This window comes from Pelophylax lessonae, assembly GCF_965119305.1.
Source record: "Pelophylax lessonae genome assembly, chromosome: 6".
NCBI lineage: Eukaryota > Metazoa > Chordata > Amphibia > Anura > Ranidae > Pelophylax > Pelophylax lessonae.
The window spans coordinates 204,311,751-204,336,571 of NC_138773.1; the positions used below are offsets into that span (position 1 = coordinate 204,311,751).

The window sequence follows — 24,821 nt, forward strand, 5'->3', positions numbered from 1 at the left end:
TTTTGGAATTTAGGGCTTTATACAGTGCTCTACTGTTGATACAACCAATGATACCTGCCTAACTGGATGTGCTGTATCCTGACTGGTTTCAGTCACATAATCCATTTAATACGTTACCCTGGCTACCCCCATTTTTATGATTATACATTGTGAGGAGAGCACTTTCATTGAAACATTTTTGATCAATTTAGGGGTAGCACGCTTTTGTGCCTTGCCCTTTTTGATTGCAATATATATACTTTATACTGTTACTCACTGTCTCTCTATATATCTTTTATAGATAGTACAGTATTGGTTTGTTATAGGTTCAGGTAGCCATCCCACATGCTTTGGCGTCACCATCGAATGAGTTACTTTTGCCCGTCCCCTGATTTGTTATCAGCAGAGATGGCTCTGGGTATGTGGTTTATTTTATAAACCAGCCCTCTCCCCTTGTTTTGTAGTGGTAGCTCTCGCTCTCTCTATCTCTTATGTACATTCTTATCTTCTTATATATAAGTAACAACCTACTTTTCTATAGTGCTGGTAACATGTGCGCCCCCACATTTGCCCTTGACCCTCATGCATGCAAATATTCCACTTTTGGACCTCGAGCACAATATCTTTAAGTATTCACTAGTAAAATTGTTTACATATTACAAATGGTACCTAATGTTGTTTTTTTATCTATTTAGAATAAATGTAATGAGCTCCAGAAGAAGCAAAAACTCATGAAGCATGCAGAGCCTCTATTATTGATGCTGACCACTCCATACTATGCTGGATACCACTTTAGGGTCCTGGGACGCCAGTTTACCCCAATTAATGTCAACATTTGGTTGATCAGCCATTTAATTATAGCTCTTTTGATCTTATTTGGTTTTATTGTTGTGTTATTTGTTTTGAATAAACTTTCTGGGATTTTATACACGTGTGCCTAGAAAGTCCATATATTTTTAATCTAGCCAACAACACAGCCCCAGTCTGCTGATTGTACAATGGTAGAGCAGCAAAACTCTGACTGGCCCTGAATGCAGATAGCACCTGCAGTCTAAGAACTGCTGTACAGGGGATTACAGGAGGCTGATGACAAGACACATTTAGCTACTGACAAGTAATCAGTGAGTAACTGTCCTAATACAAAAATATTTTATCTAAAGCCTAGTACACACTTTTCTTTTTTATTTTTTCGTTCAACCCAGCTGGCTGAACAAAAAAAAACGGAGGAGATCCTGTACTAACTATCCAATGTTAGTACAGCAATCTCCCCTGTTGAGCTATTGTATTCTGACTGGGGGGAAGGCCCCCCACCAGAACACACCAGTCAGTACCATTGATTGGATACCGATTGACAGACCTTTTTCGGTTATGTCCTCTCTGTCAGACCAGCTGCTGTACACACGGGCCGAATGTCGGCCAGATTCTATTGAACGGGCCGATACCGCCCGATATTCAACCAGTGTGTACGATCCTTAACTTGAAAAAGCTTTAATTATATTACTCTTCTGGTTAATAAAAAGATGAAAAGATGAACAGCATATAAAGATATCATGACCTGACACACTATCAGTTGTATCTGACACTAACAGAATTATACAGATAGCACACATATCTTCAGGGCCTTGGGCTTGTGTGAATAACATCAGTTTGAATTTGATGCCATAATATAGACATCAGTTGGGATCATTTAGAATTCATTGATAGGTTCATGTAATTTGCAGTTGACCATCTTCCTACCTTTGTTTGAACTACATCAAGCAATTTTGCATTTCTATAGACTTATTGTATATGGGTATAACCAAAAACCCTTTTAAGCGAACAAAAGCTTATCGATACCAGCCTAAAGCCAGTATTTTTTCAGTGGAGGCTCTAGTCTGTCTGTGATCTATTTTTCACATTTGGAATAATGATCACATTATCAGGAATCGCTCTAATTGGTTCCCAATCATCAATGAGGAATCTGAACTGTCAGTAAAAACAAAGACTGAGAGCCATCAGCAACACCATATTTCGGCTAGTGGTTCTCAAAGGGGGGTACATTTATAAACCTATCTCCTGCATGAGGCATCATGCTGGGAAATTGATGTGTGTGTTTAATGTCACTTCTTATAACTGGTAAAATAACCCAAACCAGTAATTTGCTCCCATACATACAATGCTTCAAAGCATGTCTTGCTGCTTGAGGTGCTGTCAGCATGGCAAATGGATGTAGTGACAGGTTAAAGGGCTGAATCCAGTGACCCTGCAAATAAACAGTTTTATTAACAAATGATTGTTGGTCATGTTATTATATATGCACCATATAGACTATAATGGCTAAAAAGTGAAACATTCAATAACACATTAGGAATATAATACATTGTTAATGTTAAAGTAAATGTGGCTAAAATAGACATGTAACATTTGTAAACTTGCATGACTGACTACTTGATGTCTTATAAGCTGAATACACTGTTCTTTTTCTGATCTAGTAGATCATCTCTAAAGAAAATTTAACTGGTTTATGGACAGATCAAAATGTCTATTGCAGATCATTTTTTTTTTTTTTTAATACTCCTATATCACAAAGGCTCGAATTTTAATCATACCCATACAAATGAAAGGACAAGACCATTCATTTATTTTATTTTTTTATATATATACCTTTAGAAAACTCCTGAGAAAATTATGATTTTTTTTGTATATTAAATATTTTGAATAAACATCAATAGTGTAGCTCAGCCCTTCAGAAGTGCAGAGGATCATTATTACAATTATTCTATTATATTAGAACATTTGTAATTATCACGTACTGTTCAAAAAATGGGTAGTAAATGTAATCTAAGGTAGAGTTCCAGAAGCCAAGCAGTCCATCTAAAAAGCAATTAGCCTAGTTTTTCAAATGAAAATTTATTTGTATTGGTATTTAACAGAAAAAATAATTATAAATTTGATTTTATTTTTAATTTTACACTGTCATTTTATTCAAGACAGACTACATTCAGTCTTCATTGTGTTTCTCAAATCATAAATGTCAATGTTTACCAAGTAGCCCTGGTGTAGGTCTCCTAATCTTCAGTGTCCTGTATGACTTGGCGAATTAATAGAATTCAGAGTTGTATTATAATGGCTAGAATGATTGGAAATAAACACTAAACATATAATTGTACATTTTTTTTTTATTACCTTTTTCCTTGATATGACAATTGATACAATGCTAGTCCATGTATGATAATACTAAATTACTGGAAATTATGTAGAACAATTAAAAATTGTCATTCCATTATTGACTCATATTATTATTAATTATTGTACACATTTTGTCCAGTTTTTTGCATGTAATAACATTAAAAAAACGAACTGAACAATTGAAGTAGATCTTTCTAAACTCTAACTGGATGACATTTAATTTGCTTAAGCGCTGTGTATCATAAACTATTTCCTTTTTTTTTTTTTTTTTCTTTTAGAAAATGCTTGTTTCAGTTTTTTTTCATACTTTCTTTTTTTTAAATCTTAGTGCTACTGATCTCCTCCAGCTTCTTCATAGCCATCGTCCACATACACCCAATCTACTGCCAGATTGGTGGAATGACACAGAGACAACACAGAAAATAATTTGGGAGACAGACAGAGAGTTGTCACTATGGGGTTGATTTACTAAAACTAGAGAGAGCAATATCTGGTGCAGCTGTGCGTAGTAGCCAATCAGCTTTAACTTCAGCTTGTTCCATTCAGCTTTGACAAAAAAAAAATGGAAGCTGATTGGTTTCTGTGCAAAGGTGCACCAGATTTTGCACACTCCAGTTTTAGTAAATCAACCCCTGTATTACTTAAAATGCCTAACAAGGACCCTAATGGCAGGATCTCCTGGTATTATAAAAGCTATGGATTAAAAAAATATAGAAATCACCTTTAACGTGACATAGTTATTTCTGTGAGATTTTAGTGACTGGATTTAAATCTGCTTTAACTTAATTCAAGCAAATTTTATGTTTTATTTTTTTTGTAACTAATAATAAAATAAGTATTGTTTTTTTTTTCCAAGTAAATATATGTATGATCATATACAGAGCTCGCACTAGTTGTATTTTTAATTTAATTTTGAATTAATATTTTTTTAAATAGTTTTAGGCCTGTTGTTCTGTATTACAAATAACTACTAAAATGTTATTTAAAATTGCAACTGGTACCTTGCTTCAGAATGCTCGAACCAGCTAGCACCGCTACCAATGGCTATTCACAAAATACCCTACTAAATCTGCTGACCCCAGATATGACGCCTGACATAGTCTCTTTGTTTTCGGAATGCTACAAAGCGGATTTTGCCTAAGCATTGACTACAGAAAGAAAATTCTCCAATAAAGCGTGACAGTCTGTGTAGGTCTCTTTTGCTGCGTAAACTACTTTATGTAATGGATACAACTATCTTGCTGTATAACTGCCCTGTTCATACAGAGAAGTATATAAGGGATCCCAAAGCATCTGTCAAAACAGTGTTCAGTCAAAGCGTTCTCTAACAGCGGAACAGCCAAGATGGGAAAGGTAATATATTTCACCTTGCTTTGTCTCAGATTTACTACTTTATTACTAAAAGGGCAGCTAATGAATATGTGAGAGTTTCTGCAGATTTAAACTTTTTTAAACTTGAAACAGTTCTAGCATAAAGCCAGATACCTAAAATAGGTCACAGTTTATATATTTCACTGACAGTAAGCACAAATGCCTTAACTTGGATCTAGGGTGACAGACAAACCTACAGTATCAACAATGCACCTGCATGATATTAGTAAAGAAAAATGAAAAAAAATGTTTTCTGTAATAACCAGAATATGGTATTGAGCCAGTGACCCACCATGCAAACAATGATAAGGCACACAATGGTGTTCTCTGCAAAAGAATCCTGGAGGATTGACAACAAGTAACTATTCGGGTACAGCCTCTGGTTGGAACAGTCTCTTGAAGTCAGATCCTCTGCATGTGCATGGTCATAGACCTCACCAAGTAGGAAACCAACTATTACAGTCAAATGTATGGTTTTAGTGTGTTTTATTAACACAGTTATATTAAGAATTCAGAATATTAAATGACTGTGGATTCATTTTTACTATGTTTAACCAGAATGTAAAGGGTTTGCTCCAGAATGAATATGGTAATTGGTGAAATGTCTTCACATATGGAAGGGGTTTAACATTTTATATCACAATGTTATTTAAGGCTTAAACCTCAAGTATTTGTAAGGCAATAATACACTGACAAAAATGCAATTTAGTGTTCCTCAGCCAATTAGAGTAGTAATTTTCACCAAAGTAAATGTTGCTTTTGGTTCTCATTAACCATTACTGCTAAAAATGATTGTCATTAGCAAGTCAGGTCACTGGCAAGTAATGTTCATCGTAGCTCAGTGAATTGAGCCTACTACACATTAATTTCCCACAGAATGTGTGTTAGTTTAAATTTTATTTAAAGTAGAGTAAATTACACAGAATCAGCAGCATGCCATGACTGTTGGGTCTGTTGGTTTTCTATTACTCTACTACACCTACTAGTATCGGGGTATTTACATCTGTGGAGATACATCTGGCTTGGAGGAGTTTTGACAGTCGGTTCCTTACTAGGACATAAGCCCTGTCGATCTCTATAGCTATACAGCATAGGGGTCATCATTGTCCGGTAAGTGAACACCCAAATGGGGAGGACCGGCACTTGCTCAGAGCACCGCAAAATATTGCATGTTTGTGCACTTTCATCCTGGCACTCCAGCACTTTCGTGGGATACATTTTTGGGACTGTACATACCTTACCATCTACTGAGATCTTAAAGAACTATTTTATCTGGACTGGCACTTTATTTACTATTGTATATGTTTACATGGTTTCTACACTCCAGCCTTTTTTGCACATATTTGCACGGTGCACTTTATGAGTTTTATTTTGAGTAGAACCTATTTATTTTGTATATGATTCACCATTGTTTGCGCTGTGATTTATTTTCCTTGCATTTGTGAATTTTGGGTACCACAATTTATGAACAGCTGCATTCTAGATATTTAATATTGACAATAGCTTTTTCACTGATCTTTGCGCTGTATTTGCACTGCAGTTTAAATTTTTCACCAGGGCTCCAGCTTATACTACAGCAAGTTCAATGCGGCTAAAGATTTACTAACAATATTCGTTACTGCACAGCAAAAAAAGGTGAATCCAGGGACCATTATAGATTTTAGTTGTAAAATGCAATAATCCTAATACCTGGCAACAGTATTTTAGAGGTGTAAAAAGTCAGACAGACAATCCTTTTACCTAAACAGCACAATACCTTAGTTGTGTTAATTAGAATGATTAATCTCTTAAATACAAAAACTAAATGTCAATTTTTCTAAAAATGTTAAAAATGTTGATGCTATGATATATTCCAATGTAGCTATCAAAAAATATAGATCATTTTTAGATCAATGTTTTTGTTTGCAATTTTTAGATCATCTTCTATGAGGACAGAAACTTCCAGGGCCGCTCTTATGAGTGTAGCTCCGACTGTTCTGACCTCCACTCCTTCTTCAATCGCTGCAACTCCATCCGCGTGGAAAATGGAAATTGGATGCTTTATGAGCACCCCAACTACACAGGACACCAGTATTTCCTGAGGAGGGGAGAGTATCCTGACTTTCAACAGTGGTTGGGATTCAATGACTCCATCAGATCTTGCCGCATCATCCCCCAGGTATGTCTCCTTCTGATAATCAGATAAATCTACTTACGAAATATACCAAAAAATTTAATTTATTTTTTTTGCAGTTTCTTGAATGCACTTGCTAGTGGAGTGCATATATTGTGATTTTCAATTTCACAGGGGAGCCAGAGTTGTCGAGTTACCCAGTGATTTATTTATTTATTTGTGCAGGTAGAAATAGCAGTTAGGTTTAAATAATGCATACACATTTCAGAAATATCTATACAATTGCTATGAATGTAATTAGTATTCTTTATTACTTGAAGAATTGTCCTAAGGTTGGAGTTAAGAGACAGGAAGGAGCTCAATGATTTTGTTATTGAGCCCCATCACAAATGTTAGTAACCCTGCCCACTCTGGCAAATGGTTGTTTGCACTATTTAGTTAAAACCTACTTAAAGTGCCACAATAGTGTGTGTGTGGAAGTAGACAAGAAGAGGAACCTAAGTGTAAAACAAAGTCATAGAAGTCTTTCTTCATTATGTGTTGTCATGCATCTTGCACAGCAGGAAAAAAAAATACACGGACATAAGATCAATTATAGTTTTTAAAATTTTTCTTTTCCACCTATACCCTGGCATTTAGGTACACTGGAAATATGTCTTCATCTTGCATTTTTGTGCATTGTATTGCATTTTCCAATTCAATTGAATAGGGTATTTCAGTGGATTTTCCATTAAAAAGATTATCACTATCGTCCTATGTTAATATTTCCCAAATGATGGTCAGCAATGTACAACTAACTTTTGGTTAGAATCACTGCAGTGTCTTCGCATGTGCTTTCCATTCATAATGACCCCAAGATGATGAATCTGCTGATCTTCAAAAATGCTAACATCATCCAAAATAACTCTGAAGTCAGAAGCAGACATAACCTACTGAATAAATCTGTACTGTTTATCTAGAGCCTGTAATTCGTTTATTACCACAGTACAAATGTTCTTTAACAAGAGAGCCCTAAAAAAAAGCCTGGGTTTTGACTTGAACAAAAGAGATGTTAACACTATAAAACAAGTTTCATTGGCCCAACAAAATTAAAACACAGTACACAAGTCTTAACATTTTTTTTCTCACCAAGTAGATAGGTTAGAACAGTAATTCAAAGTCAATGAGTTTTTTCTCCACAAGATACTACATAAATATTTCATTTTAGAATTTGAAAGTAAATATCCTTAGTTTTTGGAATATTATTTTAAATATAAACTGTAATATTTTTTATATTCTAGCAACGTGGTTCCTACAGAATAAGGATCTATGAAAGGGAAGACTTCAGAGGCGAGAGCATGGAGTTTTTAGATGACTGTCCTTCTGTTCATGAGCGTTTCAATTATCATGACATCTACTCTTGCAATGTCCTGGATGGCCACTGGATCTTCTATGAGCTGCCCAACTACAGAGGTCGCCAGTACTACCTGAGACCAGGAGAGTACAGGAGATACACTGATTGGGGTTCTGTCAATGCCAGAGTTGGCTCCTTCCGACGTGTAAGAGAAAACTATTAAACTGAGTTTGAGCAAATGATTTAAATAAAGAAAAATATGGTCATTTAAAAATGTTCAGTGATTTATTTTGAGTTGCATAATTGCATAATTGAATTGCTTTACTGGGAAACAAAGGGAAGAATCGTGTTCTGGTGTTTATGTGTACACAGGACTTTTATCACAAAACATAAAAGAAGCGCTGGTCATAGACTTGAATAAGCTAAAGTAAAGAACCTGAAAATTGTCAACAGAAACAAAGACATTGCCAGCAATTCTAAAACACTATGCATATTCATAATACATAGAAAATATCCAAGAAAGTTTTAGTGAAAATACAACTTCAAATTCAGCTTAATTTAACAGTTATAAAATGTACCTTGGCAGAACTATGCAGGTGTGTTGTTGAAGGCTTGCTTCCATATATTTCAAATACATCCTCCACTGGCAAGCTATGCTGTTAAATATTAAGCAAGTTACTTTAACTGGTAAGTTTGTGACAACATTATATTTAAAGCAGTATCAGATATACAGTATATTGCCAAAAGTATTGGGATACCTGCCTTAACACAGACATGAACTTTAATGGCATCCAAGTCTTGGTCCGTAGGGTTCAATATTGAGTTGGCCCACCCTTTGCAGCTATAACAGCTTCAACTCTTCTGGGAAGGCTGCAGAGAAAGAGTGGTCTCGGCACATCAAGAAAATATGTTCAAAAATGCACAAGAGTGTGAAACGCATTTACTGAGCACTTTTGGACCATGTGTGTCATGAATTTTATCTCTATGGATTTTTTAACATATTTTCTGGATGTGCCAACACCACTTTTTCTCTGCGAAATACCTCTGGTTGCGGACCAGGCAGGAACCCAGGTCGATTTATCGACCTTGCTTTGTGCACTGGTCCAAACATTTGGTGGAGGGGGGATTATGGTGTTGGGTTGTTTTATAGGGGTTGGGCATGGCCTCTTAGTTCCAGTGAAGGGAATCCCTTAGGTGTCAGCATACCAAGACATTTTGGACAATTTCATGCTCCCAACCTTGTGGGAACAGTTGCCCCTTCCTGTTCCAACATGACTGCACACCAGTGCAAAAAGTAATGTCCATATAGACATTGATGAGCGAGTTTGGGGTGGAGGAACTGGACTGGCCTTCCCCAGAGAGACTAATCCCTTTCTGTTGAAGCATCTTTCAGAGTCAGCATCTTTTTTCTAGACTAACATGCTGCCTCAGAGATGATGACATTGTGGAAATAATGGCCTGAACAAAAGCTGTTAGGCTTTTAGGTGTGTATAAACGTTGCCTCAAATTAATAGGCCCTCTGCTGTTACCTCTCACTGTATTATGCACCGGAAAGTTACAGTGCAAAGTTTGACTGTGTGCTACTTCATTTGACAGTGGGGTTGATTTACTTAAACTGGAGAGTGAAAAATCTGGTGCAGCTGTGTGTGGTAGCCAATCAGCTTCCAGTTTTTTTTGTCAAAGCTTAAATGAGCATGCTAAAGTTAGAAGTTGATTGGCTACCGTGCAGAGCTGCAGCAGATTTCACTCTCTCCAGTTTTAGTAAATCAACACCAGTATTATTGGTCAGAAAGTATCAATGAAAATTATAATATGAGTCATCACATTGTGGCTAAACTACGTAAATGCTTCCTCCTGCCTGCAGCAGTTTGATTACATCATTCTGCCATGAAACTTCTTCTCAGGCCTAGGCACAGTCAATTTATTGGAGTTCAAATAAAAATTTCAATGATTAATGGTACTTTTAAATGATTTTATTGCTGTGCATGTTGATAGGTCAGAAATTTACTAATGACTTAAAAATTACTGAAAGTTGTTAAAATCATATCTGAAAAACACTCAAACCATGGAACTGAAAACAAAGCTGCCGCAGTAGTGGCTTGCCATCATTGCTGTAATTTATAAAGAAAAGCTGGTTGGAAAGCATTTATGTCATACACCCTTTGTTCCAACCTTCTGGTAAGGAGTCTTTCAAAAATGTTTTCAGCATGCTGGATATTTTGATCCGAGATCCTTTCTTTTGGCTTTAGTAAAGCAAAAAGCAAAAAAAAATATTCTCTTTGCACACAAGTCAGATTTAATAGGCACATTTGCTTAGAAATTAAATGATGAAGAATGAATAAGACAAGTAAGTAACACAGAAATGTAATAAAATGAATTTAAACCCTAACAATGACATTTTCTTATTTTCTCTGCTGTATGTATATCTATATATATACATATATATATATTTTTTTTTGTGATATCAATCAAACAGCTGCAAAAAATACCTGCTAATCTCGGCAGAAATTTTGTAAGCTGATAACTTCCTGTTCTCTATACAAAGATGAAGGTAAGAACACACTGTATTTCTGGCCCATACATTATTTAAGCCTCTACCACTGGAAAGCCAATCGGGTGCGGTTTAAGGAGCCTGTCCTCATTCCATGAAGATGCATTGACAGAAAAGGAGAAGCCACAAATCAATGAGGTCTCTCAGCTCAGTAATTTTTTTCATTCAGTGAAAAATGCAACAACACACATCCCCGGCAAGAGACTGCCGCCCCTCTCTAGAACAAGTTGCATCATTACGGGTTTAGTCATAGAGATGGGGAAGGTCAGAAGGAAGAAAGATTAAATATGATGATCAAGTCAATATTCTATTAAATAATTAAGTAAAGATGGAACAAATGCAAAAGATACAAAAGAGATCTCTTAAAGAAACAATACTGCTTATTGGATATAAAAAATAAAACAGTGATACAAAAAGCAATTTTTTGTAATAATGTGTCACATCCCACACATAATTCATTATTTTTGGAATGCCATTGTCCAATATAATAGTCCAAAACACTTCTTGTTCACTAAGCAAAACTGGTCTCCTCCCCTAATTGGACAATCCACTCTTTCTATGATCTGAACTCTGGAAGTGTTTATACTAGCCCCATGTTGCTCTACAAAATCCATTTTTTTGCTCTAAAAAAGTCCAGCTACGTGTGTATTTTTGTTTGTCTGTATGTTGTCTCAGACAAATAAGAGACATAGTTGAAGAAACACTTAACCAGTGACATTCTTCACTCATTACAGTTCAGAGTTTAATGCCATCAAACAGAATGTGCACTGGTATCTGCCAATTTTGCATGGAGATAGAGACGTAGTCCAAAGGGGTGCGTTTCTGTAATAATGTGTCACATTCCACTCGTTTCTTGGCAAGAAGGGCACCAACAATGGGCAGTATTTTATCCCCAAGCTTGTTTACAAGGAAACAGAACTGGCTTTATACAAAACACCCACAAAGGTAGCTGGATATTTTATAAAGTAAGAACATGAGAAGTGTTATGGATTTTTTAAATCAAAAATTCACATCCCAAAAGGAAAGAATTATGAGTGGGATGTGACACATTATTACAAATAATCACTCCTAGGAGTTTCATATATCCCTGTTTTCTCTAGCCCCCCACCACCACCACCTTTTCCTTCCCTTTACACCCCCCCCCCCCCCAATACCGTACTTCTTTGCCTTTTCCCTCCTCTTTTCCTATCTTTCTCTTACTCTCATTTTTCTCCCTCCCATTTCTGTCATTTTTCCTCACCCCTCTCTCCCCCCATTCCTTCCCTAACCTCCTCCCAGGGGCACATACAGAATGTAGCAATCATTTGCATGGTACTGTATTTATTACGCTAAATATATTGTACTGCATACATCTCCAATCAAGTTTTGTGTGCAATAAGCAGCATGTTTTTTTTTAGACATTTCCAAGTTAATTTTCTTTCTAAAATCTGAAATTTTCTTTGTTTTGTGATCCAATGATGCTATCATTGATTTCGAAATTCGACCATCCAAACTGTCAATTTCACCTCATGTTGCTACAGAAAAAAAAATTTCTTGGTCAGGAATTTTCATTTCTTTCTAGGAAATTTCATTTCTTGTGCTCATGCGTATTTCTTTTTCGATTATATTTCTCACACAATTCTCCCAACGTTAATTGAAAAATTGCTCGTTTTTCAAAAATTTCCAACGTGTCCAATCACTCAAATTCGATGGCTGCACGAAAAAGTGAAATAGTCTATTTCACTATATAATCAGTTTGGCCCTGAGCAGTGCGGAGTGTACCAAGATGGCTGTCGCCACCTTCTGCCTGCAGGCTTGTCGCTCTATATACTATAATAGTAATAATAGTTTAATAATAAAATTGTAATCTTGCATTTGAGGATATAAGGTGAGTTTAGTGCTAAAATATGTGTGAAATTGAAGACTTGACTGGGTGTAAGAAGATGTCTGCTGCTGCCTTCCTATTCTGTCACATTGGGAAACCTATTGGAACGCATAGCGGCCATGTTGGAACATATGGCACATGGGCAGTAAGCATTTTTGGCTCAGAATGTCACTTCCGTTAATTTTTTTGATGAGTAGCGGCATTCTGACAGGACACCTGCCTAAGGCTGGCCATACACTATACAATTTTCTTGTTCAACTTTCCTTTAGATTTACCAAAACCATGTAATATAGGGTCAAACCTAAACACTTTCAATTTGTATGCAATCAGGCAGGCCCTTGCACTACATAGTTAAAGGTAAATCTAAAGGAAATTGAATAAGAAAATTGTATAGTGTATGGCCAGCCTTAGTTTGCCTAATTATTTCACCTGAACTTTGAATTGATCATGGCATTTAATCACTTCTATGACTAGCCTGTAAAGGGGAAACATATCAGAGAGGGACGATCTCTTGGTGGGGATGTGCGGCATTGATTTTATGGATGAATAAAAAAATGTTCTAAACCAACTGATGTCATTGATGTATAGCTTCTCCTTTTCTGTGAGTTATTGTTCTGTACTTGTAGTGTGTTTAAAGGGATAACAGATTTGGAAATGTGCATGTATTGTACAGATGTATGAAATATGTTCTTCTTTATTTTGCCTTGTTTTAATATAAAAATCACGTATTTCTCTCACCATTAGCGTTCCCGCAAAAGAAGATAGAATCATAGCTTCTCTTTCCATCCGGTTAGGGTATTTATGCTGATTTAGTGCTAGCTTGCTATAAAAGAAAAATACTTTAGTTTACTGTTACCAAATACCAATGTTGGGTAGTTTAGTTATGCAGTAACTTAGGTGCATACTGTGCTTGCATAGAGCACTACACGCCATTACATCAACAACCCAAACTTTCTTGTATCCATGTCCTGACTGAACACATAAAACCTATACCCCCCCCAAGCCCGTTTTTTCTTGCCATGGTTAAAAAACAAGAAAGAAAATCACAAATTTAATCAGAACTTAATCTACGTTTTATCTTTATTTTTAAAAAATAAGTCATAAGGCCAGTTATACACTGTTCCAATCCTGCTAAACTGGACAAGATTCGAACAGTTAATGGGAAGGCTGAATGGACCAAGTTGATTGATCGATTCATTTGGGTTCAACCAGCCTGTTGGATTCTCTTGCGATTATTGCTAGCGGCTAGTGGCTAGCGGTCTTCTCCTGGCAGGGACGGCTGTCCCCACCCCCTTCTGGGAGAAGACAATTGCTGATTCCCCTGCCAGCACTGTCTGTGTTGATGGCAGAATCGTGGTTGCAGGAATGAAATTTGCACCGTGTATGTGCGACCTAAATGTTGTTACTTTTACAACAGAAGAAGGCAGCTAAAGGGGATTATACCAAAACAAATATGGGAGTAACCATTGCACACTTCGAGCTTTTAACAATTTCTCTTGCCTAGCTTGCATTTATTTTGTTAGTGAGATTGCAATCTACACAACTTAAACCAAACCCAAATGTCTGTAGAGATACAGTCAGTACTATACTGCTCCTGTCAAAAACATAGAACAAAGAGAGACTGGACTAGGTAAAGCTGAATAAAAATTGTTAGTATTGTAGGTAGGTCAATAAAATTACATAAGGGTGCAGGGGCTCTGGTAAGCCTGCTCTAAACAAAAGCGGGGTGCCCCTTGAGGAGGAGACCCACAGTTGTAAATCCATAAGTACAAAGTCCAAAGAAAGCACAAAACAAACTGTCTAGAAGTGCAAAATCTATGATTTTATTTATAATAGCATAAACAAATGATCATTACCTCCCTGGTGGTCTGATTATGTCAGTATTTTTGAATGTCTAAGCGGTACATTGTTTTGCATGGAAATCTGTTGTTTTATTTTGAAGGCCTTTTATATTGTAGGCCTGTAATTCTTAGGAATAAAACAGTAAAAGTAAATAAAAATTATTAATAAATTAATAATAAATAAATTAATTAGTAGATTAATAAATGAAATGAATAAATTAATTAATTAATTATTAATAAAAAATTATTAAAAAAAATAAAAATAATAAAACAGTAAAAGTGCAGGCAGGGCACTGGACAAAGCACTAGGGACAAAACTGAGGTGAAATGGTTTGATAACGTAATGTAATCCTAACATGTTACAATGTATCATATCATGTTTTGTGTACTTTTTTTGAATTTCCCGCCCGGTTCCACCCCCCCCAGCGTCACAGCGCTTGCAGGGAAGGGAACCGGGAAGACGGATGCTGGCATTGGCCGGAGGACACAGCGGGAGGACATCAGGGGATCGTAGGGACAAGGTAAGTTTTACTACAGGGTAACCCCGAGTGTGGCTTGGGGTTACCGCTTTTGGTACTAAAAATTAACCCTGAGCCACGCTCAGGATTACCACCAGGGTGGTTGAGCCACCAATTGCCAGTGCAATATCACAAAGCAGTACATTTTATGACAGAAAATAAATATTATTTCTAAATCTGCCAATCTGACCCACACCCTCCAGCATATTTTTTCTATATTTGTTCTTTACACAAAGGGTATCTTTCAGAGTCTTGCATGCTAAAAAGAGCAGATTGGCAGAAAAACTATTTGTTTCATGGGTTCAAAAAAACCCACTTCTTCAGGTACTGTGAAACTGCATCAAAACCATTGATCTACATTAAAGTCTTTTCTTTATTTCATTTTGGATAGAGTAAGGGAAGGTTATAACCCCTGCCATCTGTGTCCCGTAGCCATACAGGAAGTGAGAGGAAATCCCTGCAAATTAAGGGAAATCATTGGGGACCCCCAGGTCACCAGAACTAGTGTCCCCATTGGAAGATTTCCCCTCTATTACTTTTCTGGGGACAATCCAAAATTTGGGATTTTCTTTTACTTTCACTTTCAATGATATTAGTAAACAGGACAAATAGAGAGGGTAAACCTCCTTAACCACTTTACCACTAGAGGATTTTCCTGTCTTACGTCTGGGCCATTTTTTGCGATTCAGCACTGTGCAACTTTAACGGACAATTGCGCGGTCGTGCAATGCTGTACCCAAACAAAATTTACGTCATTTTTTTCCCACAAACAGAGCTTTTTTTTGGTGGTATTTGATCACCTGTGCGATTTTTACTTTTTGCGCTATAAACAAAAAAAGAGCGTTTATTTTGAAAAAATAACAATATTTTTAACATTTTTTTATATGAAATTCCCCCCAAAAAAATGTAAAAATCTAATTTTTTTAAAATTTTTGGCCAATTTGTTTTCTGCTACCTATGTTTGGTTAAAAAAAAATCACAATAAGTGTATTTTAATTGGTTTGCGCAAAAGTTATTGCGTTTACTAACTAAGGGAAAGATTTTTGTCATTTTTGGTGTTTTTTTTTTTTAACGAGTAATGGCGGCGATCTGCGATTTTTTTGCGGGACTGCGACATTGCGGCGGACAGATCGGACCCTTGACTGACATTTTTGACACTTTTGGGGGTACCAGTGACATTACTGCAGTAATCAGTGCTATATATATGCACTGTTACTGTAAAAATGACACTGGCAGGGAAGGGGTTAATTTTATTGGAGAGGGAGGGGTTAATGTATGCCTGGTGCTTACTGACGTGTGTGGGGGGAGGTGACTGAGTGAGTCAGGGACAGATCGGATGTTCAGCTATGCTGAACACTGCGATCTGTCACTCCCTGTCACTTAGGAGATCCGCCCGCTCTGTTTACACAGGCGGGCGGATCTCCAAACTCGATTCCCCGACGATCGGGGAAGAGCGCCGCCGCTCCTCCCCTGGCCCATCTCCCGCTGTGACTGAAAACAGCGGGAGCGCGCCGCCTACAGGGGGAGGAGTCTAGCGACGTAGTACTACGTCGCTAGACGATAACGATAACATTGCTGCAGTAGCAGCAATGTGAGCAGACGTTAAGTGGTTAAAGAGGGCACAGACAGAAATAAAGACTAACATGTGTTCTAATCCCTCTCCACTCCATCCAGAATGAAAAAAAAACATTTGCTTTTATTTATACTTTAAGACATCTTATTATTTTGCAGCTTTCTACAGAATTTCCCAATGTATACTCAGTCATACAATATTAGAGTTTGAATGATAGGATAAGGAACTTGGGGACTATCACCACACCTCCCCTCCCCCTAAGGAGTGGCCTGGTGATAAAAGAGTGAGGAGCTGCACCGAATATTATCTTTAACTACTTCCCACCCAAGGGCGTGCCCGTACATCCTTGGATTTAAGTGGTTATACCGGGATGATGCCTGCACCTACAGGCATCATCCCAATACTGTTAGTTTCAGCGGCGATTCCCTACAAAGCAGAAGTGATCTGAGTGGCTAATTAGCCACTCAATCACTTCTGCCTGTGGCGGAAGGGGGTCCCACCCCCCCTCCCGTCGCCGCCGTCTCTTCCTGGCTCTTCCTGGCTCTCTGGTCCCATCACGGATGGGAGAAGAGAAGCGGTTGACAGGGATGGCTGCCTGGGACAGAGAAAGAGGAACTGATGTCGTTCCCCTCTCTCTCTATAACCCTGGAAACCGGGAGCAATGAGTATTGGTCACTTCCGGTTCCGCCCCTTTGTTTGCCTGGCCACCAGTGGCCAGAAAAGCAGCCAATTGGACCGATCTTGGTCTGATCAGCTGAATGGGGGGACAGAGGAGAGATTTGGGGACCAATAGACCCTATATCTCTCCATAAAGAGGACCTGTCATGGCCCATGCTATCACAAGGGATGTTGTTCATCCCTTGTGATAGCATTAAAGTTTTTAAAAAAAAAAAGTAAAAAAAAATTTTTTGCATAAAATAAATAAATAAAATAAAGAAAAATTTAAAGTCCCCCTGTCCCACCGTGCTTACGCGCAAATGCATTCATTACTACCGCACGCTTATGTAAACAGTGATCGCACGACACAAGTGAGGTATTGTCATGAACGTCAGAGCGAGAGCAATAATTCTTGCCCCAGAACTCATGTGCCACTCTAAAGTAGTAACCTGTAAAGGCATTTAAAGCGTCACCTATGGAGAATTTTAAGCACCGTAGTTTGCTGCTATTCCACAGGCAGACGCAATTTTAAAGCATGACATGTTAGGTTCACACGACATAACATCATCTTTCACATTATACAAAAGAATTGGGCTAACTTTACTGTTTTTTTATTTTTTATTCATGAATGTGTTTTTTTTCCAAAAAAATTGCATTTGAAAAACCTCTGCGGAAATACCGTGTGACATAAAAAATTGCAACACACACCATTTTAGTCTATAGGGTCTCTGCTAAAAAAAAGATATATTTATAATGTTTGGAGGTTCTAAGTAGTTTTCTAGCAAAAAAAAGTAGATTTTTACATGTAGGAGTGAAGTGTCAGAATAGGCTTGAGAAGGAGGTGGTTAATAGCAGCCTGTCTCCTCACTAGCCCCATGACAAGAAAGAGAAGATCCAGGGGTCTAGTGACTACCCCCAAATCAGCTTTTCACTGTCTGATTGATGGGCCACCACAACACTTCACTCTACGGCCTACCACCATTGAAGCACCAGCCTCGAGTTCCACTGTGCCAGAAATCAGAGAGGTAGCCACGCCGCATATAACAAACAAAAGAGAGAGCGAGTCCCACTGAGAGTAAGCTCACTCCCGGCAGCAGCATCACACACAGTAGTGTTCAGTAGTTTAGTGTTCCTAAACACATTATTTTTAAAAAAGCTGCTCCCTATCAAACAGAATTCTTTTTTTTTTGCTTTGGTACATGTTCCCTAGGGCAGTGCCAAACCATGCAAGCCATTTATTTGACAATACCTTGGCTATTAGTCTAGGAAACCCTATTTTTCATCTGTCCAGAGGATCGGATCGGATGGGATCGGATGAGAACGCAAAGACGGTCCGTTCCCATCCGATTCCCCCATAGAGAACAGCGGGGACCTGACAGCTATGTCTCCGCACACAGTGCTGCCATCCGCCTGATCGATCCTCCGCTGAGATAAACGGAGTCTGCCGACGGACTCCCCTGTGTTAAAGGGGCCTTACTCTTACCCCCCCTCCCACCTGAAAGAAAATAAGCTATAATATTTACCTTACTCCTGCATTCCAGCGTTCTTCACTTTTTTCCAATGCTCCAAGTTGTGAGCAGGCCCTCACCATCCTCATGTACAATGCAGGACTCTTGGGCCTGCAATGATTGTGATGATGTCAGAATGTGACTCATAGCACCTTAGAGAAGAGACTTTGGAGAACCACGCACATAGCGTGAAGAAAGCCTGCCGGAGTGAGGAATAAGAAAAGTACTACAGTTTATTTCTCTACTCTTGAACTTAAAGAGCATTTACCCCTTCTATGCAGGCAGGCTGGCCCCACTGAAAGGTTATTTGTTTTTTGTTGTTGCCTGATGCCTTATCACCCCTACTTAGCCCCTTCCTCTCATTCTCCCTTTAGTTATTTCTTTTATTTATATTTTATTTAGGCATCATGCACACAGGGCGTTTTTACAGCTGCTTTTAGGAGCGTCAGGCTTTTTTTTTTTGCAGCGTGTTATTCTATGGCCTCATGCACACACAGGCTTTTAGGAGCTGCAAATGGCAAAGGCATTTTTAAGCTATAAAAAACCCCCGGGGCCAGTGTGTTCTGGAGCAGCAGCGTTAAGCTGTAAAAATGCCTGACGCTGCTAAAGGCTGCTAAAGGCTGCACACAGCGTTAGGCCACGTCAGACGTTTTTAAGCTGTAGTAGTTGGATTCGAGGTTGGAAAATAGAAGAGGGCAGAGAAAGGCTGCTAAACGTGGCTAAAACGTGCATTAACGCCAATGCAAAACGCTTCTAAAAGCACGTTTTTACTGCTGCTTTTTTCCTGGCATCAGAACTGGCATTGTAGCTCGTTTTCTCATACGCCTTGTGTGCATGAGGCCTTAGGCATTGCACAATTGTTATCTACAATTATAATAATTTACACTGTTTTATGCTAAACTGCAAATTATACAATATTCAAAGTACAGAATATAATCCTATATATACAATATTCAAAGTACAGAATACAATAAAAGTACTTACATTCTTTCTTTTCTAAATGCCTCGTTGTTACTGGAAGATCTAAGCCACTGGAGTGCAACACCAATAGCCAGATCATAATGAGCCTAAAAACAAACAAAATAATAGTCTAATGTGATTGAAGTTTATGCAAAGGCAAAACCTGTTTAATTTACAGTTTTTGATAGTATATTTAGAAGAGTAAGACCGTTTGTAAAGTTTTTCTTACTGTCTGTATGCCCACTGGGGAAATTCACCATCTATTCATACTAATGACCATTGTCACCAAGGCAGAAAGTGAGGGGAAATCTTCCAATGTGGTCACCTGTTTCAGTTACAATTGTCTGAGGGCCAGTTCACACCACATGCAGTCCAGTGCGTTTTTTTTCTTCATCAAAAACGCATGGAAAGTAGGTTATATGTTTTCCAATGGCATAGTTTACACCAGTGCGGTCAGTTCCAGGGAGTTCTAGTTCCAGAAAAAAAAGTAGAACATGCTGCATTTTTCTTGCATTGGACTGTACTGGAATGCAGTAAAACACAATAAAAATGTATCGGAATGCACTGGGACGCATAAAAAATGCTCCAGACCCCAGTGCAGTGAAAAAAACAGGAAAAAAGAATAAAAAACCCATCTGGAATGCATCCAGAAACACATCCAAAACGTGTTGGAATGCGTCAAAAATGCATTAAAAACGTGCATGCAGAAATGCATCCGGAACAGATCCAGAGTGGGTTTTTGCGGTGTGAACCAGTCCTAAGAGGGAAATTCCCCTTTCTTTGGGGGATTTCCACTGACTTCCTACATACCTAGGACAGAATGTAAAAGACTCATGCACTCAGGATGATTAGCAAACTCTTCAAAAATCCTTCCCTCCAGGCAGAGACATTTTGGCAGAAAAAACTCTTTTAAAAGTGTGTAATGCGTTAAGGCGCGTTAAGGCGCGTTTAGGTGTGTTTACAGGAATCAAGCATTTGGGCATTATTTGATTTCATTGGGCAAAAAAATATTTATTTTCTGGCCACTGAAATAAATGAACGCTTAAGTGTGTAGAAGTGTTAACATGCATTTACAAGCCTCAAACATTTTACTGCCAAAATGCTGCTGCTCCTGGACGCACTGGCCATGGGGTTTTTTCCTGCCTTAAAGCCCCTGCCAATAAAGACTGCTAAAAGCGTATAGGGTTGATTTACTAAAGGAAAATAGATTGTGCACTTTGCTAAGTGCGTTTGCACTCTGCAAGTACAGTTGCTCCAAAGCTTAGTAAATGAGGTGAAGCTTCACTTTGCAAAGAATACCCAATCACGTGCAAGAAAAATACAAAAGAAACAGAATTAGTGCCAATGGTGGGGAAGGGAAATAGATGGACCTAAAGGTACTTGTCCTGCTGGTAAAATGTGCCCCCCAAAACTAACTGAATAATCTCTACAATGTTTGCTTGTTAATGCTTTTCTGTTGCAGCTGGCAGTTATCTATTTGTGGGATGAGGTGGCAGGTGGCTGGTAGAGTCATTAAAAGTCCAATACTAGTACGAAATTTGGCGCAATGCTACATTGGGCCATTTACTTGTTTTGCAAGGTTAGGTATTGAATCATGAATAGAGTTTGTGGCAGGAAGTCCAAATAAGCCCCTGAGCCTCTTTTGTGTCAGGGGGCTGAATCTGCTCTTGATAAAATATTGGGTGAACATACACCCTGCCCTGCAAAAGAGATTTTTGGGATTAAGTCAAGTTTTGACTTGTTCACTAGTACATTTCTTATTGTATTACTACAATCTTTTTTTAAGCTGTGACCAAAACCTATTAAAGTGTCAACCCAGTCAAAAACATTATTTATGGTAATTTCTCTTTAAGGAGAGAACTAAATCTTGCACCAGTCATGGGTGGACATACGCCACTCAGCCCTGCAAAAGAGATTTTGGGGATTAGATCATGTCTTGACTTGTTCACTTGTTTATTTACATTTCTTGTTGTATTATTACAATGTTTAATTAAGCTATGACTGATATCTATTAAAGTATCAACCAAGTCATAAACATTATTAAGAGCCAGTTCACATTAGCGCGACTTGTCAGGCAACTTGTCAGCCTGACAAGTCGCGCTCCCTCGCGGTCCATTGACCGCTACAGGACCCGTTCTAATAGGAGCGACACAAGTCGCTCCGACTTAGAAAAAGGGTCCTGTACTATTTCGGGGCGACCTCGGAGCGACTTGCATAGACTTCCATTATGTGAAGTCCCTGCAAGTCGATCCGAAGTCGTGGTGCAATGTAATGCACAAGTCGCTCCCGAAGTAGTAAGGAGTCGTGTCGCGCTAATGTGAACCGGCTCTAATGGTAATGTCTCTTTGAGGAGAGAACTGAATGTTGCAGTCATGGGTTTACAATGTATTTTTATTTACCAGGTCATCCAGGCATGAGGATTCCTTCTTGCCTTTTGGGTCAAACTCCTTTTCTCGAAGAGTAGTGCTAACGTAGTCACCCCTTTAAAAAAACAAAAAAACAAATAGTATTTGTATTTACATATAATGGGTAAATTCACATTTGTAGACTTGTAGAAAGTGATATTTGCACAGTAGCCAGTTCTGTAAAATTTTCCATGCTTGGTCCTCACCCGAAGTAGTAGCTCTACAGGTGGGAGGAATCAGGGAGTGTCTAACGTTATACACATATGATTTAGTCCTCTTTTTGAGACCCTGGTCTTTCTTTGAGAGCTGTGCTACATATTTTAGACAAATTTGCCCTTAACTCAAGACTGTGGATAACCTGTCTATGTCCTTAATACTATCACTGGATGGTGACACGAGGGCAGCGATGAACCCACTTTTCGGCTGCACTGGGTGTCCAAATGACCTACTTGGGAGTTTATTTAATGGCTAATCTGGAGGAATCTTCTGTTGTCTTTGATAGGTAGAATTAATCTACCTTAGGTGTAGTTTAAGAAAATCCATAATATGTTCTGCTCCTTCTGATGGTCCCCTTCTTCTCCCCACATCAGTTCAAGAACCATACAAGAACTCTGGGGACAAGGTGGTTTGGCTCTCTGATTGTCAGAAATACTATTTTGCTGGCCAGATGGTGTTTTCTTGTAGGTGGCTACGGGGATTCCGTTACAGTCTTAGAGGCTGCTACCCTTTGATCATATGAGAGCTTGAAGTTCTGGGAACTTACGCAAAATTTATGCAGCCCCAGTTGAGTGGTGTTTCCTCCTCATCCCTGCTGTGGATGAACCTCCGTTTTCCACATTTTAACATACTCCCTGATCCCATGATAAGGGCTCAACGTGGTATTAAGCGAGTGGGAGACATAAATCAAGGGGGTAAATTGTTGACCTTTGACCAGATGAAACCTAAATTCAAACTCTCCAACTTTTATTTTTTCAGTTATCTACAAATGTGCCATGTCTTTTTGTTGCAGTTTGGGTCTGTGACTATAGAGACTAAGCCTTCTTTCATTGAATCCCTACTCCTAGATGACTCGCTTGAGAAAACTTTATCTGGGGTCTATAAAGAACTGCATCAGACTGTACTCCCCTCGGTGATTAATTGTAGAGCCAAATGGAGAGATGCAGTGTCTGATTTGCAGGAGGAATATTAGGAAGACATCAGAATAACCGTTTAAACATTTGTTATCAGCCAGGGATCACCTAATTCATTTTAAATTCCTCCATAGAATATATCTCACTCCTGCTAAATTGGCCGGGAAATATATTCCTCCTAATCACACCTGAATGCTGGCGATGTGTCCACTCACCGGCTAATTTGGACCATATTTTCTGGCACTGCCCCCTTATTCAAAATTTCTGGCCAAAGGGAATTCATTGTATTAGTGAAGTGTTGACAGTAACTGTTCTACAGACTGTGGCTATGCTGTATGTTTACTAGGTTTGGTGGAGGGAGAGGTCCCTACCAATGCCCATAGAACTCTATTGAATATCCTTTTTTATGCTTGTAAAGCCATCATTTTGTATTTGAAGAAATCAATAGCTCCCATTGTGGCATATTGGAATCGCCTTGTCAGTTCTATGATCCCCTATTACAAGGCCACGTACATGCGGGAAGAAATTCAATAAGGTATGGCAGGCCTGGCTGTCCTCCCCTCTACATCATCATGGGGGTATCTGCAGCTTTGACTTTTGCTAATGAGCTATAGGAGTCCCCACTGATCCCCTACTGGGGACATTATCACCCATTCCCTATATGTGCCAAGGGAAGACTAAAGCTGGGTACAGATGGTCCAAATATGGGGGCCCCTTATCATTATCTTAAATTGATCTGAAACTCAGGCTTTGTATCTGTGGATCCTTGGAGATTTTTGGTGTATAGTATAGTTTTTGTTTATTATGTATGTTTTGTCGATGGTTTAACTATTGTTAAATTTCTTGGTAAAAATGCAATAAAAAATTTATTGGAAAAATGTCCATGCTTAGCAGGGATAAATTTTGCATTTGCATTTGCAGTCTCAAAGTGAGACTTGAAGTTCAAAACGTGATAGGGAATATGAGTGGCAAAGCATGTGTCAGCGAATGGGGCAAGGGAACTCATTTGCGCCCCTTAACCCATGGACGTTTAGCACTCCCTTCTGCAATTTTTAAGAGAGAGTGTGAGCGTGAGAGTGTGCAAGAGAGAGAGAGCATGAGAGAGAGCACAAGCAAGAGAGCATGAGAGAGAACAAGAGAGCAAGAGAGAGAGAGCAGGCGAGAGAGCGAGCAAGAGCAAGAGAGGGTAAGAGAGAGAGAGTGAGAGAGGGAGCATAAGAGTGGGAGCTTGAGAGAGAGAACATGAGAGGGCAAGAGTGAGAGAGGATTCGTGAGAGAGGAAGCATGAGAGAGAGATAGAGAGCAAGAGAGGGTGAGAGAGACAGAGGGAGCTTGAGAGAGAGTGAAATAAAGAGTGAGAGAGCAAGAGAGAGAGAGTGAGCGAGAAAAAGAGAGAGAGAGGGAGAGCAAGACAGAGCGAGAGAGGGAACAAGAGCAAGAGAGGGAGCAAGAAAGAGAGCTGGAGAGAGAGCAAGAGAGAGAGTGTGAGATAGAGAGAGAGCAAGCTGAAGAGAGAGTGAGTGAGCGAGAGAGAGAGAAAGCGGGAGAGAGCGAGCGAGATAGGGAGCATGAGAGAGGGAGCAATATAGAACTAGAGAGAGAGCAAACAAAGGTGAGAGAGAATGAGAGAGAGAGCAAGAGAAGGATTTTAAGAGAGAGCGTGAGAGAGAGAGAGAGAAATAGGGAGCATGTGAGAGGGAGCTTGAGAGAGTGAGTAAGCGAGAGAGGGATTGTGAGAGCAAGAAAGGGAGCGTGAGAGAGCAAGAGAGAGAGCAAGAGAGAGAGAGCACACAGAGTGATCCACTAGAGGGGTGGGTGTGCGGTGCAGTGAGGTGAAACTCTGGCTGTCC

At 38.8% G+C, this 24,821-nt stretch overlaps 2 protein-coding genes across 2 annotated transcripts in view; one reads left to right on the forward strand and one right to left on the reverse strand.

Annotated features, from left to right (window-relative positions):
- The window catches only part of LOC309558932 (uncharacterized protein), a 754,545-nt gene extending 746,293 nt beyond the window's left edge, over nucleotides 1-8,252 (forward strand). Inside the window, exons 9-10 of the mRNA XM_082262029.1 lie at nucleotides 6,434-6,676; nucleotides 7,912-8,252. Of these exons, the coding sequence (XP_082118155.1) occupies nucleotides 6,434-6,676; nucleotides 7,912-8,187 (519 nt within the window). The 3' untranslated portion in view covers nucleotides 8,188-8,252. The remainder of the gene's footprint in view (nucleotides 1-6,433; nucleotides 6,677-7,911) is intronic.
- The window catches only part of LOC309558940 (uncharacterized protein C2orf80), a 62,086-nt gene that overhangs the window by 10,374 nt on the left and 26,891 nt on the right, over nucleotides 1-24,821 (reverse strand). Inside the window, exons 3-7 of the mRNA XM_082262039.1 lie at nucleotides 21,836-21,917; nucleotides 19,461-19,543; nucleotides 13,118-13,202; nucleotides 8,543-8,620; nucleotides 2,134-2,221 (exon numbers count right to left, since the gene is read on the reverse strand). Coding sequence (XP_082118165.1) covers nucleotides 2,134-2,221; nucleotides 8,543-8,620; nucleotides 13,118-13,202; nucleotides 19,461-19,543; nucleotides 21,836-21,917 — 416 coding nt within the window. The remainder of the gene's footprint in view (nucleotides 1-2,133; nucleotides 2,222-8,542; nucleotides 8,621-13,117; nucleotides 13,203-19,460; nucleotides 19,544-21,835; nucleotides 21,918-24,821) is intronic.